Below are 12,418 nucleotides of genomic sequence, written 5' to 3' on the forward strand. Positions count from 1 at the left end.
AATAATAATAATAATAATAATAATAATAATAATAATAATAATAATAATAATAATAATAATAATAATAATAATAATAATAATAATAATAATAACAATAATAACGCTGAGATATTCCATTTTCGTATTCTCCTAAACTAACTACTTTTACAAAACAAGCTGGAATTTTTTTTATCACAATCTATATTTGGGTGTAATGTGGATCTTTTACAATTAAGAGGTAACCAAACATTATCTGAAATAAATTTGCCCATAAATAAAACTCACACAATGTCCTATGAAACCCTAACTCTTTCCTCTGTCACCCTCTTCTTCCTCAGCTATTCGCCTGACTGGACATCTCTTGGCTCGTTGTCGCCGCTCCTAGCCGCCATCCTGAAGCAAATTCTCTATGAGGTCTCGACCTCAGGGAGGTAGGAAGAGAGAGACAGATTAATGTGGTAGTCTAAATCACGATGGCTGGCGCAAGACGTGAAGAGCAATCGGAACGGTGGCGCGCTGGCATATGGAGGGGGAACATAAAGGAAGAAGGAGCAATAGGGAGAGAATTAAAAAAAGAGAAAAAAGGAAAAAGAAAATGAGAAACTACCACATCTCAATCATCAAAATTCAATGTATATTCTAGTCCATTCGAAATTTCTCGTTTATTCTTTTCAAATACAATAAATACATATGATGCAACGACCAAGGGAGAATACAAATCAAATTTTGTGATACACATATGTACAAAGGGTCAAAATCATAGATGAAACTCTCAACTTAGATCTATTCTCAACTCATCAATAAACAAGATATTTGATAAGCTAAGCACATTAAACTTGGAAAACTCGTGGAAAACCCTAATTAAATCAAGTAGTCGCAAGCGGAAAGTAAGATAGTTGTATGTAAGCTCTAAGAGTATTGAAATAAGAAGAACATAAACTTTTCTATGGCTTATGTATTATGCAAAAGAGAAACGGAATCCCCATAAACCACTACAATCACAATACCGACGAGGGATGTGCATCGATTCCAATCCACTAGGGGAATTGAAACAAACCAATCAAATCTAGGTGTTTCCCATGAAATAGGTTCGGTTTCAAATTTTTAGAACTAGTAATAACTGGAAATCATATCGACTAGATCGAATTGGCAAAATGGGTCCAAATATATATATTTATTTTTATAACCAAAATCATTAAAAAAAATTAAAGACAAAGTATCTATAGCAAAAATTATAAAAGAAAAAATAACATCACTGGTTCACAATCGGTCTAATTTCAAGGTGAATAAGGTAATTTTTTCATTTGAAAGATTAATATTTAATCCTATTTGATCTGACTTTTGATTTCAAAATGGAAATTTACCCACTCTCAAATCGATTATTCTTAATATTGATCTCTTTGGGACAACTCGTGAGAAGGGCAAAAAAGGAGAACAAAAAGCAATGTCTTCTTGAAATGAGATGGGAACCCACTTCATCATCCTTTTTTCTCTTTTCTTATTACAGTTCTCTTTTTATCTGAATGATCATCTTCTTCTTCTTTTTATTTAATTTATTTACCAAAAAAATCATTTGGGAAATTTCCATTTTCTTTCTTTTTGACTTGTGGGGAGGGGGAGAAAAAGGCGGGGGGGGGATGGGACCCACGCGCTCAGGGTCTCCACTGTCTTTATAGCTTGAATGATAAGGAGCACCGCACGTGGATTCTGAACCGAGGGGCTCTGTCCTCAACCCCCACACACGTTATCAAAGCAACAGCATTAACCCTCCCCCAAAAAAAGAAACGATAATAATAAAAATAGCAACTTTAGAACATAAATAAATAAATAAACCTACCCAGGAAACCGGGAATTTTTTTTTTTTTTTTTTTTTTTTTGGGGGTCGGAAGGAAAGCGGAATTCCCCCAACGGATCTTCCCCCAGTGAAAGAGAATTTTCTGTTTTTTTTTAAAAGAAGAAATAATCATTTTTCCCCTTCATGATTCTCGTTCTTGTGTTTTGGTTGAATACCCTTAATGATTCTTTCTCATTATGTATTTGTTGCTTCAAGCTTTTGCCCTCCCTTCTCTCTCTCTCTCTCTCTCTCTCTCGCTCGCGCCCCCTCCTTATCCTCTCTCTGTAGACAGAGAAAACAACTCATTTTTGCCAGCTCCCATCCGAAAGGAACCTTGTATATCCCTCTGAAAGAGAGAGAGAAGAGAGAGAGAGAGACCCACTAGGGCAACAAAGTTCACTGAGTAGCTGGGTCATCTACAGATACCCACACACACACACCCACACAGAGCAGAGAGAAAGAGAGAGAAGAGAGAGAGAGAGAGAGAAGTGGGGGAGAGAAAAAGGGGAGAGGGGGAGCAAACAGTCCAACATAGCGTGTGTAGTATAGTCCACCACCACCGCCATCACCACCATATTATATTATTATGATCCAGGCATGGATGATGATCATGGCTTCCGCAGACCTAATTTCCCCCTCCAATTGCTCGAGAGAAGCAACGACCACCACCGCCAGCCGCCCCCTCCCCCTCCTTCCTCCGCTCCCTCCTACGCCTCCCTCGCCATCTCTGGCGGCGGCGGCGGCGGCGGCGGCGGCGAGCCCAGCACCGGCCGCCCCAATTCCAACCACCTCCAGGCCACCGACCTCCCCAAGAAACCCCTTCCCAAGCGGACCTCCACCAAGGACCGGCACACCAAGGTCGATGGCCGGGGCCGCCGCATCCGCATGCCTGCCCAGTGCGCCGCACGGGTCTTCCAGCTCACCCGTGAGCTCGGCCACAAAACCGACGGCGAGACCATCGAGTGGCTCCTCCAGCAGGCCGAGCCCGCCGTGATCGCCGCCACCGGCACCGGCACCATCCCCGCCAACTTCACCTCCCTCAACATCTCCCTCCGCAGCAGCGGCTCCAGCATGTCTGCCCCTTCCCACTTCCGCAGCGGCTACTTCAGCCCCGCCTCCACCAGCTTCGCCGCCGCATCCCCGCACCTGAGGAGCATGATGTTGCACGGCGTCAGTCAGTGGGAGCGGAGCATGGCCGCCGCCGTCGACGAGCCTGTGACCGCCTCCCAGCACAGAATTCTGTTCCCTGGAGTTGGCCTGTCGTCGGATAATTCGTTTAACGCGAACAGCAGCGCCATGTCGGAAGCGAAGCAAGAGCTGCGCGACACCGATGCCCCGGCAGTGGCAGAGGAAGAGGGAGAGGAGGCGAGCTTAGGGAGGAAGCGGAGGCCAGAGCAGCCGGAATTCAGTAATCAGAGCATGATGATGGGGAACTATCTGTTGCAGCCGCCAGGCGCCGTGGCGGGATCATCGAGCTCTGCGGGGAGCCCGACGACGTTTTGGATGATGCCGAATTCAAGTAGTCAAGTGATAAGTGGCGATCCCTTGTGGACGCTCCCTTCTGGAGCCAGCAACAGCAACGCTTCCATGTACAGAGGCTCCATCTCTAGTGGCCTTCATCTCATGAACTTCCCAATCCCAATGACCCTCTTGTCTAGCCAACAATTGGGCCCGGGAATCAGTGGCAGCGGTGGAGTGACGGTGGCCGACAGCCACTTGGGCATGCTGGCGGCGCTGAACACCTTTCGGCCAGGCGGCGGAGGTTCGGAATCGCAGGCCAGCGGTTCACATCCGCATCATCATGGCGGTGATCAAGATGGCCGCGACACAGCCAGCCATCATTCTCATCACCATCACCATCAACATTGACGTCATAATTAAAAAATGTATGACCTTTTGATCTTCTCTGGCCTTTTTCTTCGCCCTACTTTTCTTATATATATATGTATGAGCATTTTTTTTTCCTTTGGGGCAAGGCAGACGTCGGGATATTTGTTTCTGATTAGGGACTGTCGAGATTGATGTTCGATTTTTTGGTGTGAGACCGACTGTGAAATTTAGGGTTTTTAATGCATAAGTGTTAATATGAGTATCGATTGGTTTTCTTTTTGATTTTCTGATGAAGTTTCTTGTTCAAGGTACGTATGTCTTTGATCTCCAAGTCTGAATGATCGAAACTGCTATAAATTTTTTTGTTATCTGTTCCATTTTGAAGTTTGAACTATCGCCAATAGCCAAGACATATCTTTGAATTGAAGAAGACGACTCGCATCATGCAATGTTAGTGCATCATCAATGTCCTCTAACTTGCACTTTGATCAGCTTAGAGGCAACAAACACCAAATGATAACTCTCTCTCGCTCTCTCTCTCTCTGAACCACATTAAATTCCTCCGTGTGGAGATCATCATGTCCATGGCATTATTGCGCTTTTCACATATCAATGCTCCACATTTTGTTGGCATTTTTTATCTTATATATGTCGTCTTCCTCAATCCAAAACTGGTGAAAGGAAAAACGAAAAGGTTGTTCTTCGGCATGAAACATGCTATATAGCTGGGGATGATGAAGTATCAGATATTGACAGAGATTGGTCGAGACCTGATCTTTCAGGTGACCCTCATATGTTAAATTTAATAGACCCACCAACGCACTTCAATTTCATCAGTCCTCCTTTCCTTGCATGAGTTGTCGGCTCTCTTGCAGAACTGAATGAGAAAACTGGTGAGTTTTCAGGACCCCACACAAGAAAAAGAAAAATTGCATCTTTCTATTTTCTATTTTATCAACTATTATATCAAAACCCACCGAAGCCATTTGTTGGTTTGCCATATATTAATCTCCATCCACCATCCCTAATTAGTGTCCTCCAGCCTGTGTTACCGCATTCATGACAGATCAGAAACCATGACATATATACCATTTGAAACAACGTTTGAGATGAACATATGTCGATGTTATATTCCCGGCACAGCCGAGTTCAAATTCACCCTTTTCCTTGTTGAAACAAAACTGCTTTGCGACTAACAAATTCAGCTGAGTTCTTGTCGAGCGTTAAGAGCAACGTTTGCGTTTTCATTCATGACATCTCTCATGCAGATTCTTGTAAGTTTTCGGAGACCAGTACAAAAGGCACTCAGTTTCTGTGACTTCGGTTGCAAATGAGATGTTAAATTTATTTTGAAGAAAAAGGACATCACGTGCATCTGCCCCAAGTTCACCGACCGGGTTGATCAGACTGCGCATCAGGAACTGTTAATGCACTTCTGAAGCGCTAGAAGTTATGTCTTTCCTCTCATCGTCATCGTCGTATCTCAGTCGTGTTTCATGCAACGTCTGGAGTTGTCATCGTCTACACGTGCTTAGGGTCCTTCTGATGCTGCAGATTGTTGGGTGAGTTTTCATCGCTCAGTTTCTTGATGATTTTATGCTGCGACTTTTCCTCGAGACCTAGCTATCATCAGAGACTGTCTGTTCTGAGCATGTGTATGTGTGGACTAAAAGCCATGTTCACGTGATCCCAAGTTGTATGAGCAGAAGGGCGTCTGTAGCTGTGCCTAGATTGAACTGGTTGATATGGTGTTTCGGTTTATTGTCGTCGAGCAATGACCAATCATCAGGAGCTGAAAGTCATTCGCGATTGCTTGAAGTGGACTTCGTGCACTCAGTCATTGACTTAGCTTTGTTCATGGAACTATATTCCTTTACTAGAGAGTACTTAGTAGAAATTAATTCCATATGTTTGAAAAATAGCGTTGCACAGTTTCAGATCTTAGAAAATAAGGGGAAAATATTAAAAGTAAACATATGTCTTCAAACTTAGATATATACAGCAAGAAAATGTGAAAAAACATAAACTAGACTCCCAAGGTGCGTGTTTGGTGTATCGCTACAAATTTTAGAGTCGTTCTTACCAATATTTTAAGAGGTTGTTGATACAACTTTTTTTTTCAACGTTGTCCCTGTGAAATCCTTTCTACTAAGTGAGGATTCTTCTTAGCATAGCAGGGTTGCAATACAGCTATACAAACTATCATACCAAGCAAACAGGAGGGTGGATCGAGTGTATCGATGATTCACATGTTGCGATTGATTCTATATATCAAATCAAGAAAAAGTACGTGGGAATGTCCTAAAATTATCGTAACACGGAGTACACATATTGTTCCTACAACTTTTCATGTGCAGCGTTAGATTTTTTTCATATTTAAAATGGGTAGCATTGGCAATCTGATCTTAGAATGCACGAAATGATATCTTAGAGGCTAAAATTTGATTGAGTGCACAGAAGAAATGATGTGAATTTGGAAGATAAGATAATGTTGTTTCCATCCTTCACTGCTCAAGTCCTCGTTGCAAAGTCGAAGATCGGAAGATGAAGCGGAGCCTTCATCGCTTCGAGTGTATTATTTGCTTTCAATGACAAACAATCGGATTACTCGATTGAGGTGATCTTGTTGCACTCCTGCCCGCCGTTAGAGATTTATCTCCAATTAGGAATTAGGATTTGTGCATGAAATGATTTGCACTGAAATATCTTCGATTTAGGACAACTCGAGGACCAAAATTTACCATGTTCGGCCGACAATTCTCCTAACGAGATAAATAGTCTGAAAATACTTCATTAAGCTACTTTAAAAAGTTTTGGAACTTAAATCATTAGAGAGAAATTTGCTTCAGACCTTTTTTTGTTAAAAAATATCCTTAACTTTCACTCAGGTCTCAAATCTGCATGTGCATCCAAAAATTGCTACTTGATTTCTCAAGATCATCAACATCATGAAGCAACTATTATTTTATGTAAAGGTGAGGGTGTTGATGAGAACGTGGGTTTTAATTAAGAACTTTTAGCTACTCTAATATTGATAAAAAAAAATTACAAATCAATGACGATATTTGGATACATGAACAAATTTGGGTCTAGAGTAAAAGTTTCAAAAGTTTTTTTAGAGAAAAGAAAAGTCAGGGACAAAATTGGGATTGGATATAAAATTAAGGGTTTTTCAGAAAATGAGGCCAATGATTGATGAAAAAGTTTTTATTCTCTGCCGAATAGTTCTACTTAAGACTTTAATGCACTTTTCCCATTTCACATGCGAAGGGGGAGACAATAATCAGTTTAGTAAATTAAGATTTGCTTATGCTTCAGCTGAGAACATAGACATAAAGAGAATCAGGAAATGTTGGCACAATACGTTCGTTTATGAGAGAGGAAGTGGGTATACATAGCGAAATGAGCAACTTTAGGAATATCAATTGAGACCATCTTATGAAATCGACTTTCAAAATTATGTGATAATTAGCTGCAAGTGAGCGTTTAAACAAGTGAGATCATATGCCCGATATTCAATAAGAGTACATAGATTATAAATCGGTCCTGGAAGTTTATTATTCTAGCAGAAAATGGAAACAAATCCTTAAGTCCTTTTGAAGCAGAATAGCTCATTTGCCTGATGAGTACTAGCTCTTATGCATCAAAAGGGAAAGCACTAGAGGATGGCCACGAGCTGAGTTCATTTCTTGGAGGAGGAAAAAGGACAAGCAACCGTGTCGAAGTCTCCTCTTTTGAATTCAAAAACTTAGCGCTGAGAATATGTGCAGAACAGTGAAACTCTTCAATCATCCATTTTTGAAGATATGTCAAATGGAATAGTGGGGGATCCGGGTCCCGTGATGGGAACTTTATCACTGTTATAATTTGTCCTTATGATCAGAACATGCAAAGGAGGAAAAAGAAAAGTTGAATTTTTTTTTAGAAGAATATTAAGCTGATATCGTGTAACAGTACTGGTAGATCGCCACGAGTAACCCTCGTGGACCCTGAAATTTACGTTCTTGTCTCGTCATATTCAATACCAACCATCAATACTCTTTTCTTTCTAGGGTAAGTCAAGCATTGAAACACATGGGGCAAACCCCGCTACAAGCCCAGCAACCTTGATGCCACGGAACAAACCGTAAACAACGCTATTTACAACCCGGCAACAATTGGCTACACCAGCAACCAAACGATGGATTAAGAAACGTCTCAAGAAGAATGCTCCAAGCAGTAGATAATTAAGAAGACCATTAGAGGAAGCAGTAGGGACTACTTTGTCAGCAAAGAAGTATTTGGCGATAAGGCGAGCGACTTGTACAGCAACAAGTTCTTCTGATCTAACAGAGGGCCAAGTCTAAACAGATTCAGATAAAACAGCAGCCAGTTTCGCATTTGGAGAGAGAGAGAGAGAGAGAGAGCTGACTCATGAACAACCCTCTCAGGATAAGCTTCAAGAAGAATGCCATGGGGATGCCAATTACCAAACGACAAGTAGGTAGCCTTAACATCACCAACTACATGCTTGATAAATGGTTTGTGGATGCTCCTGACCTTCAATAACTTTCTCTGAGCAAAGGTAGATGTACAAGATGCTTGAACAGCCCAAATACTACCTTTGCTTATGAATGACTGGGCAAACAAGCAATCCAAGGGAACCAGACATAGATTAATTGTCTCCAGAGGCATTTGAGAATACAAGCAACATTCCAAAGATGCAATCTTCGAAGACCAAGTCCTCCTTCCAGTTCAGGAAGAAATATTTTGTCCCATTGAAGCTCGACCCGGGGCGTTCAAGAAACCTTTCCAGAGAAATGACAGGCATTTTTGCTCTACTGCTATAAAATCACTTTCTTAGGGAGAAGACAGATATGGGACCAGTAACTGAAAAGGCCTTAGGTGACAGATTTGATCGACTTTAATCTCCGATAATAGGGAAGCTTATTCACAGTCCAGCCATTAAACTCTGAAGTAATCCTTTCGATAAGTGGTTCACGCTCTTTGTCTGTTAGTCTACCTGAAATAAGTGGTACTACAAGGATATCAAACAGGCAATTGGCCCGTTGCGAAACCACTACTGTTCGCCAACTCAGCCACTTGATCAACAGAAGAGCCAGCAATGAAGATTTCTGTTTCAAGTGGATTCACTCGAAGACCAGAAATAAATCTGAAAAACTGTAAATCGGAAGAACCTCGTTTAAAGAGGCAGGATCACCTTTAGAAAATCAACAAAGCATCAGCAAAGCACGACTGAGCTAGACTGATGATGGTGAAGCAAAGGGGGTGGTACTGAATTCTCACATTTGTTGCAGCAGAATTTAGCAATCTTGAGAGCAGACTTCCATGACTAAAACCTATATATTGTTTTTGACCCACAGTGATTATATGCCCTACTTATTTTATTACGAAGAAGGTTTTCCCTTCTCACTACCTTTTAATCGGACGCTTGACCCCCCTTGGGATTTGTTTTTTGTCCCAAAAGTTCATGATCTGAAATCTGTGAGTTGGCTTTGCTGAAAAACACATGTAGAAAGCGAGAGATGCCCAACCTTTTTTCGTATTGAATTGACGTAGTACTTCGGTAGCTTATTTACATTTATCGCACCATGAAAGGACGACAGAATGAGTGTCAGCCTGGCCGGCTAATTAAAGCACGTACAATAATTGATTTGATTCCCTCGGGACTAACTACAATGGCGTCGAACTGATTAAGTATTTAGGGCGCGTTTTTTTTTTTTTCCCCAACGGAAGTATTCAATTAAAATTAATTTTCCCAACTTTCATCCATTTAATTTATCAAAAATAACTAATCAATCGAAAACACTTTCCGATTAATAAAAATATTCATGCATAATATTAGAATGGGTTAATACCTTGAAAAACCCCAAACTGGTATATTTATGACAAATTTACCCCAAACTATTTTTTTTACCACAAAAAACCCTAAACTGATACACTTGTGACAAATTTATCCTATGTTAGTTTTCGTTAAATTTTATTATCAAATTATTAAGTTAAATGACACGTGACAATTGACCGGTATACCAATTTAAGATTTTACGCTCCGTTTGTCACATTTTACAATTTTTGCGATTTTTTTTGTGGTATTAATTCAATTTAGTAGAGGGTATGTTTGTCACAAATTTAGCATTTTGGGGTTTTTTGCAGTCGAATAAATTAGTTTTGGGTAAATTTGTCATAAATGTACCAGTTTAGGGTTTTTTATAGTCAGTCGGGGTAAATTTGCCATAGGTATACCAATTTTGGGTTTTTCATGATCAAAAAAATAATTTTGGGTAAATTTGTCACAAGTGTACCAGTTTGGGGTTTTTCAAGGTATTAACCCTATTAGAAAAGTGAACTCATAAATCTAAAAAATGTGAAAACACTTTTCGAAAATTGCTCCTCTCAATTTTTAAATATTTTCTTTTTCTTTTTTTTTCTCTTATTTGTTCCTTCTTCCTCTGCCAGTCGTCATGCCTCCATATCATCTAGCCATGGCCGCAACGAGGCTTGACCTTGCCAAATCCCGACAAGGCTTAGGCTTGCCTCCCTGCACTTGTCGTTGGTCGTTGAGGCTTTGGCAAAGGAAGAACTTAAAAGGAAAAAATAAGAAAAAAATTAAAAAATATTTGAAAATTCGAATTTTTTATGGCTTGAGAAAAATCCATAAGATTAAAATCATTTTCCAAATAAGATATAAACACTAGAAAACATTTTCGGTCATATATCACCAAATAAAGAAAAATTAATCATTCTCTTGAAAAAGGATTTCTCATAAAGCATTTTCCATTATCGTGAAGTTTTCCTCAAAACAAACGCACCTTAAGAGTGTATTTGTTTTGCAAAAAATAAATGATTTGATAAAAAAATTCTAATAATGATCATTTGTATTGCAGACAAAAAAGAACAAACGAAAAATATATATTATCCATGAAAATATGAAGATATGGATTTATTTCTATAATAAAACATTTCTTATTGACTAATTATTTCAACTAATACAAACGGTCATTTTTAAGAAAATATTTTTCAAATCATTCATTTTCAATAAAATAAATGGAACCTTATTTCATTGCATCAATTCCCCAAGGCCATCACAATTGGATAATCTCTTAGAGGGGAGAGAACTTAAAAGTGACCTCAAAAGAAGTTGTCTTCACCAAGACTTGAAGCCATGATCCGTGCAATCCATCGCGATTGCTACATGCATCGAAGCAAGTATAAATCTAATTTTAGTTAAGGAAATGAAAAGGGAATAAACTATTTTCAACATTCCAACTCAAACAACATTGAATGGCTTCTTGACCTTTTGCTTAGCATATGTTGTCTTTTGAGCAAGTACGAAAGGAGAATGCATCGTGAGACTTGTAATAAGGGGTGAGTAGTTCCACGTTGCGTATAAGTTTCACTAGAATTTGAATCCACTTCTTGGAACATGTTCCTTATTTTTTGGAACCTAAAACCTACTCAACAAACTATGGAACCTATAACTTATCCTATCACTGGTTCCATGATCAGCTTCAAATTTTACCTAGATTTCACCTATATTATTAATTGAACTATTGCAATGAATCATAATGTTTAATGATCATCACTAGCTGCTTCATTCCACTTACTATAAATTATATTTAAACACATAAAGAATACAGTCATCAAATGGAACTTTAGACTAGTAATTCCAAATTATATAATCATCATTCAACGCCATGGAATATCATAAGATCACGCAAAGACGTGGACCAAGAAAAACACAAAATCTTATTTTAAGTTTCAAGTTCAAGTTCTAGGTACAAGATTCCATAATTTTTTGAACTTGTAACATATCCTACATACCTTAGACACTAGAATGGGATAGGTTCTCACCAGTTTGGTTATTCGGTTCCAGGTTATGTTCACCTCTACTTGTAATAAGAACTTTTCATCTTGCCAAAAATTATTGTCTAAGTTTACCCAATCTTTCTTATTATAGCATATGAAAGTTTCAGTACTCATGTCATGAAGCAAAAAAAGCAAAAAAGAAGAAGAAGAAAATTCATAAGTTTAGATCAATGGAAATTAATTGAAATACGCATTGAGCACATCAATGTGTGAAATAACTAAACAAACAACTAAGTAAAAGTCTATTTAGATCAACAAAAATCAACCTTAACATACATCAAATCCTTCGGTGCATGAATCAAATAAATAAACAAATAAATAAAACTCTATTTTCAAGATGAATCTTTTTTGTCTATCCTACAACTCCACATTCAAAATTAAATGTTCCTACCCTCAATTGGTTTAAGTTAAAGACGTCAATATGGCAAAAAAGGGACTATTGTGTTACAGACAAAAAGACATTCTAGTGTGCACCAGCTAAAACACATGCCGTTTGCCTGAACTAGGAAACATGTAAATCAAGAGAATTTATGAAATCTTATGAGTTATAGCTTACCTTAATCAGAAGAAAACTAAAATGAGTAATTACCAGTAAAAGATCTCTAGAGCTCTAAAGACAGCAAACACCAAAAAGGAAAAATAACTAAATCTCGAAAACCAATCACCCGTACTTCGAATTATTACCATATAACTTCAGCTTAAATATATACTTTCCAAACGTGTGGAGGTGTGCACTCAAACTGACCGGTGCTGACGAGGCCAAGCGGGTCGGGACGGAGGGCCGCGAGCTGACGTGGCGCGCAGCGATTGGCGAGGCCGTGCGGGTACGCGGTAGGCCGTCGAGCAGCGGATAAAATTTCAAAAAATCGGTGCCCCTCTCGCTTCGTGTACCCTCGGCCAAAGATTCCC

At 39.4% G+C, this 12,418-nt stretch overlaps 1 protein-coding gene across 1 annotated transcript; it reads left to right on the top strand.

Annotated features, from left to right (window-relative positions):
- The first annotated feature begins 2,027 nt into the window (after positions 1-2,027).
- Positions 2,028-5,479, top strand: LOC104435647 (transcription factor TCP15). The gene is made up of 2 exons (XM_018864719.2): positions 2,028-3,699; positions 4,912-5,479. Exon 1 carries the CDS (start codon positions 2,411-2,413, stop codon positions 3,680-3,682), a length of 1,272 nt encoding a protein of 423 aa, XP_018720264.2. The 5' UTR covers positions 2,028-2,410; the 3' UTR covers positions 3,683-3,699; positions 4,912-5,479.
- The last annotated feature ends 6,939 nt before the right edge of the window (positions 5,480-12,418 follow it).

The sequence above is a fragment of the Eucalyptus grandis genome, chromosome 2 (assembly GCF_016545825.1).
Source record: "Eucalyptus grandis isolate ANBG69807.140 chromosome 2, ASM1654582v1, whole genome shotgun sequence".
Classification (NCBI taxonomy): Eukaryota; Viridiplantae; Streptophyta; class Magnoliopsida; order Myrtales; family Myrtaceae; genus Eucalyptus; species Eucalyptus grandis.